The 6,969-nt window shown below is 29.7% G+C and overlaps 1 protein-coding gene across 1 annotated transcript; it reads left to right on the forward strand.

Moving 5' to 3' along the window:
• The first annotated feature begins 999 nt into the window (after nt 1–999).
• Nucleotides 1,000–4,487, forward strand: Vajk4. The gene is made up of 2 exons (XM_067774927.1): nt 1,000–1,123; nt 2,661–4,487. Exons 1-2 carry the CDS (start codon nt 1,115–1,117, stop codon nt 3,681–3,683), a joined length of 1,032 nt encoding a protein of 343 aa, XP_067631028.1. The 5' UTR covers nt 1,000–1,114; the 3' UTR covers nt 3,684–4,487.
• Nucleotides 4,488–6,969: the final 2,482 nt, after the last annotated feature.

Below are 6,969 nucleotides of genomic sequence, written 5' to 3' on the forward strand. Positions count from 1 at the left end.
TCAGTCAAACATTTTCCGAAGAAGTAAAATACAATTCTTTAGATATTTTTGAAAACTTTTCAAATAAATATTTTCCGTCAAGAGTTTCGAACATAAATTCAGTTTCTTGAAAAAAATGTATATGGATATTTTCTGTAAACTTCCAAACAAATTATTTAGTTAATTTTTTAAATACATTGTATACAAATTTTCGAAAGAATGTCAATTCATATTTTCGCAAAATTTTCAAACAAATAATTCAAATAAAATTTTTTTTGGGTTTAAATGTTCGGATAAATTTCAATAAATATTTTTAAAAACAATTGTTTTTGTTTTTATCGGCCTATTGATAAATGATTCAAGGTTCGAATCGAGCTCAAGGCCAGAACAATATTTTTTTCTAATGATAATTATTGTTATTTTTTAATTTTTCTAAATTTGAAAAATTGTATTTTGTTTTAGGAATAGTAAGTAGAAAATTTTTCAGAAAACCTGCCATAGCTGCGCAGATAGATCCATTTCGAAGGGTGCTAAGCCTTCATCATCAGTACGCTTTAGGCACGCTGCGCTAACCATTTAGCTATACAGCGGTGGTTTGTTTGACTGATAAATTCCTACTTCTATTCCTTTCTACCAGCTATAATTATTCAGTGTTGCGCTATCTGTTGCAAATCACTGATAATGCTGGATTTGTTTATTGTCAATTACTTTCTTTTTAACATTCCCAAGTGCTCATGGTTTATTAACAATTGTTTTTGTTTTTATCGAATTTAGAAAAAGTAAATTATTATAAATTAAAAATCAAATTTTTAAGTCATAAATGATCGAAAACAGGGAATAGATGTATTATTCATATATAAATCAAATTTGTCCCAACAGCCTAACGAAGGTTAACACTTACTTGTATTACCAACATTTCGCAGCGTCAAATGTGGCGCAGTCAAAAAAGCGCAACAATTGGTAAAATAGCTCAGATGCATAGACACACACACGAGTTGTTTTGTTTTCCAAGTTGTATATAAAGTAAGCGAATAAAGCTGAATAAGTCAGTCCCAACTTGGATCTCGTTATTGGCTAAACAATTTTTTTTAGTGTTAATCTTCCTCTATTGGAACGTTCAGGCCGACAGCTCAACATGCGTTTGGTAAGTTAAAAAACATTAAATTTAGTTTAGATAAAAAACATTAATTTAGGAAAGCAATAAATAAATGAAGCACAATTCATAAAAACGTTCGATTGAACTGGCCGGTCCATGAGGATCTCACATAGATTGAATAGTGTTCCAAACGTTTGCTTAATTATTTTTCAAAAACGTCCGCACTTTTTTAGAAATAACAGAAAAGAACTTCAAACTGAAATTCAAAAAGCATTTTATCTAAACAACAAACCAAATTTTAAAAAAATTAGATAAAAAATTGTTAAACCTACATAAAAAAAATAAATTTAAAATAAGATTGAAATTAAAAAGGCAATTATCTCCAAGAGAAAATCCGTGGTAATGAAAAAAATGTTATTGAAACAATATTTATTCACAATTTAAGTAAACTCTTTGAAAGTAATTGTAAGAAAAATTGAGATTAAAAAATAACAATATCAAATGTTAAAAAAACTTCAAGTTTTCAAAAATTACTTCAATAAACACAATATAAATGATTATTTACATTTTAAAACAATTTAATTGAACTAAAATTGTTTTTGCGCCAAAAAATATTTGAAGCTAAAAAACATATTTTCCATCAAAAAAAATTTGAATTAAATATAAAACTTAAAACCAAAAGACGGCCGCCGTGGTGTGGTGGTAGGGTTCTCCGCTTATCACACGAAGATCCGAAATTTGAAAACATGTAGGTCCTGTCTCGAAGAAATGTGTAAGAAGATATTTTAAACAAAAAAAAAAAAAATATCCTTTCGAATAAAATTTATATTTAAAAGAAAAAATTTGAATTCGAAACTTTAGTGTTTTTTAATAAAAATTTTTTCTCCTGAAATATTTTTCTATTTTTCATTTTTCAACATAAATTTTATTCGAAAAAAAAAATACGGTTTCTAATTTTAAATAACAAATAAAAAAAAACTATTTAACCTAAACAAATAAATTAAAAAATATGTAAGATGAAAATATGTTAAATTGAAGAAAACGAAGACTATTTTCCCGTCATACAATTTTTTTTCATTTAAACAAGTATTAAAAAAAAAAAAAAATGAAGCAAAAAATATTAACGACAACTAGCAAGAAAAACTCTCCTAAAAGATAATAATAAAAAATAAATTTTTGTGTAAATATTTTTATTTCCGAAATAAAAAGGCAACACAACTTTACAAGCTTTTGGAATCTAGTAAGTAGTATTAATTTTTTTAAATTATTTAAATTGTAAAACACATTTTTCGGCCACAAGAATTTCATTAAAAAAATTACTAAAAACATTCAAAATTTCATACAAATGTTTTCATATCCTGAATAAAAACTTTAAACTTAATAAAAGTTAAACAAAACACTTTCATTTAATCTTACAGTTGATTAAAAAGATTTAGTTTAATGAAAAACAGTTAAAATTAAAGAAAAACAATACATAGTAAGAGTAAAAAACAATTTCTAACAAAAAACTACTCGATATCACAAATAAAATATTTGTTTGCTAAAAATGGAATTTAAAATATAACTATTATTTATTATCTTACAGTTTGCTCTACCTTGTCTCGCCTTGTGCGTGGCAATTGCCAACGCTTTGCCAGCGGGCGAAAAACCAGAATCTTCAGCAGCTGCTGCCGATACTGCGGCCGCGGGTAGCGAAAAGGATGCCAACGGCTCAAAAGATGATAGTAAAACAATTGAGAAACGTGGTCTACATCTTGGCGATTATGGGCACCATCATGAACATCACGAGCACATTAAAACAATAACAATTGAGAAGAAAGTTCCTGTACCATATACCGTAACCAAACATGTACCGTACACAGTTGAAAAGAAAGTACCCTATGAAGTAAAAGTACCTGTGCCAGAACCATACTATGTTGAGAAAAAGGTACCAGTACATGTTAAGGAATACGTTAAAGTACCCGTACATGTACCCAAACCATATATTGTTGAAAAGAAGGTACCCTATGAAGTGAAAGTACCAGTAGATAAACCATATGAGGTTAAAGTACCGGTGCCACAGCCCTACGAAGTCATCAAAAAGATACCATATGAAGTGAAAGTACCAGTACCACAACCTTACGAAGTGATCAAGAAAGTACCATATGAAGTTAAAGTTGAAGTACCTGTACCAAAACCATATGAAGTTATCAAGAAAGTACCCTATGAAGTTAAAGTACCCGTTGAAAAACCATATCCCGTTGAGGTAGAGAAACCATATCCAGTCGAAGTTGAAAAACCATATCCAGTTGTTGTGGAAAAGAAGGTACCTTATGAAGTCAAATATCCCGTCGATAAACCATACAAAGTTGAAGTTGAGAAACCATATCCAGTACATGTCAAAGTGCCCGTGCCACAACCATACACTGTGGAAAAGAAGGTACATTACACTGTAGAAAAACCAGTACCATATGAAGTGAAAGTACCCATTGAGAAACCATATCCAGTTTATTCGGAAGTCAAAGTGCCAGTACACAAAGAAATTCCCGTACCAGAGAAATATCATGTTGAAGTGCCAGTTTTCAAGAAAGAAGAGCATCATCATCATGAATATGAACATCATTACTAATTCACTAAAAAACTTCAAGATGATAGACAAACTTTCAAATACGGAGAAGGCTGAGTAGATGTAAAAAAGAAACAAAATGACATAGTAAAATGACTTTAAACGAAAGATGAGTAAAGAAAAAAAGATAGGAGAAGGTAGACAAGGCAAAATGAAAACCACGGGAACTAGAATTATAGTTTAAATGTTAAAATTCGGGTATTGCCACCATAGATCGCGATTACAAGTAGATAACAAACAGGAACCGAAGGAGTGGATGAAAATAGTCGGAGGGAAACACGCAAGCAACCAATTAATTCATGAAAATAAAGAGAAAGTAACAAATTTTTCGAGATTGATTCCAACCGAAGGTGATTAACAAAAGTCTAAACGCATTCATGTTGAGCTGAACGGGAGTAACACCAAAACAACAACAATAAAGAGGAATAATTTAAAATAAAAAGAGAGAGAGAAAAAAATGGATTAGCACAATAACGAGAACAAGGAGGACCGATGGCCAAGTCGGCTGAGGAACGGAAGGAAGTGAGAGAAGAAAGAAGAGGATTGGAAGGAGGAAGAAGTGGACGTGTATGATAACGAAGTTTTAAAATGGAATGGGCGGGTAAATGGCGTAGCCTGTACTGCGGGTGGCGGTTTTAACGCGTAGCCAACAGTTACAATTGACTGCGCCGTTTTTTTTTAGTTCCATTTTGTATTATAAGCCAAATGTGTTATAAATGTATATATATTTTGTTTTTGTACAACTTGAAAACTGCGCTAGGTTAAATGTTATTTTATTTAAATAATAAGTTAAAGAAACACTCAAAATGCTTTGAAAGAGTTTTTATTTTGCAATATTTTATAATAATTGCAAAAAGGATAAGATCTGGCGAGGTAAGATATTGGGAACTTGGTGGAAATTTGTGAGTATTTAAAAAACATAAAATAAATTATCATTTTGGAATATGTATATAGCTTATAGACATATATCGTTTTTTTTATGGATTCAGTAAAAGTAAAAAAAGTCTTCTAAAATTTAATACTTTTTAGTAAAAAAAAAAATTTTTAAGTCAAATTAATTTCCAACGTGTGCTTTTGGAAACGGTGTTCAAACAAAGAAATTAACAAATAATTTAACCTGGTTGTGTTTTAAGAATCGTTTTTACAAGCACTCCTTAAAAATTTATTACTTTTTTGAGTAAATTATAAATTTTTTCGATTATATAGATAATAAAAAAAGAAGATAAATAAGAACCATTTATTAAAAAAATTTATTTATAAAAAAATTCCGTAAGTCAGAAAAAAAAAGATTTTCTTTCGTTGGGTTGTCATATTTAAGTTTTTAAAAAACAACGAAGAAACCATGTTTTTTAAATTTTTTTGATGAAAACAACGTATTTTTGAAAGGCAGCCCAATTTTCAAAGGCAGCACCAAAAAACCAAAAATAGTAGCTAAAAATTTTTGAAATTAAAAAAATATTCTTTAAATGTTTATTTTTTTTTTTCAAAAAAAAAAAATAATAATAATAAGATGCCTTGGATAAGCTTGGATGGAAAGGTAGCCAAGTTTTTAAAAGCAGCTCGGAGAAACCAAAAAAAAATAATAAAAAAATATTTCAAATTGAAAAAATATATATATATATATATTTTAAATGTTTATTAATTTAAAAAAAAAATTATAAGTTTTAATTTTTATTTTTATTTCAAATTTCATAATTTGTTTTTCGCCTACCATTATAAATTTTAAATTGATAACAATTAATTTTTTATAATTAACGTCATTAATGTTACATTTTCCTTACTCTATTATGTAATATCTATATTTACTTTACATAATTCAATTTACTACATCACTAGTCGTTTTTGCTCTTTTTTGGTGATAAATATCTTGCAACAACAACAAGCACATACAGCAATTAGTTACACTCCAACGGGTTAATTTGTATTGTTACTTCATATTTTTACTGCAAGTGAAAGCGTAATTACAAACTAACAACAACACTAACTCCAGGCAAAAACTGCAATAATGGTCATTACGAACTACACAGCAACACAAATTTTCTGTTGTCTTGCATGCGCTCAATACACCACCTGTAGAACGTGTTGTTGTTGTGGTTGCTATAACCTGTTGCATGCAGTAACAAAACAATTTTTTGGCAAATTTTATATGCATTTTATAAACTTTTTTTTATTATTTTACTATCAACTCGTCGGTCTGTTGGTGCTTGCTGCCATAAATTATTGCAATGAATATCGTCAGATATCTTCAGGCTTAAACGAGTTTGTTCAGCGTTTCGAGTTGTAACATGTAACGTAGAGCTAAATGCTAACTTATTTGAATTATGTAATATTTGTGCGATTAACAATATCGCAAAATACTGCAAGAAACAACAATCGCGTTAAGTTGATTGCATTGATTGCACGCCGATGGCTATAAGTAGAAATAATAAACCCAACAAAAATTTTGTAACATGGCCTAATAGCCTTGAGGACCATGAGGTGTTCATTGGCACACATTTTCCATAGGCAAAGGCTTAATTTTTTTTTTTTAAAGGCTTCAGCATGTGTTGTGTTCGTGTTCAGTGCTCGCGAAGAAGTCGACGCGGTGTAGAGGTTGTGTTATTCTCTTACTAACAGAAGGTTCATCAAGAAACGAGACAACTAACATCAAATATTTTTGGAAAACTATTCTGAAATGGTGTTGTCCCACGGCGTGGTACATCTGCCTTGCAGATATCATTCGAAGTCGGCGTAAATCATGTAGACCCGCCAATTTGTAGTGAGCAATAAACGTAGCACCACAAAAGTGGAAAAAAGCGTTTGCTTTAATCTCATCGCGATATATATCTGGCTAAATTAATATTGTTATTACTTGCGAAGGGGGCAGAGCTATTTTGTTACATATTTCCCAGCCCTTAACCCTAGTAAGATAGCGTAACGTCTGTGAGACGTACGTCGTTTTAATTTTGCTCTCAGTCTCCCACAATCGTAAAGAGTTTTCTCAGTTAACATTACCAGCTTGTCAGTGGGGGGTGTTTTTCAGTAGTAACTTTTTTGTTTGCTCAAATATATACGATTGTTTTGTAAAAATACGTCCAAGAGACGTATCGTTATATTTTACGTGACTACAAATTTTATATGTAATTTTTGCCTAAAATGGTAATTTCAGCTAATATTTTTTAAGTATAGTTTTAAACAGTTAATTCATTCAATTTAATTTAATTTAATTTATTTATTATTACAGCTGTTTAGGCCTAAAACTTAAACTACTAAGTACAATTCATTATTATATCATTTATTTCTATTGAAT

The sequence above is a fragment of the Eurosta solidaginis genome, chromosome 3 (genome assembly GCF_040869045.1).
Source record: "Eurosta solidaginis isolate ZX-2024a chromosome 3, ASM4086904v1, whole genome shotgun sequence".
Taxonomy (NCBI): domain Eukaryota; kingdom Metazoa; phylum Arthropoda; class Insecta; order Diptera; family Tephritidae; genus Eurosta; species Eurosta solidaginis.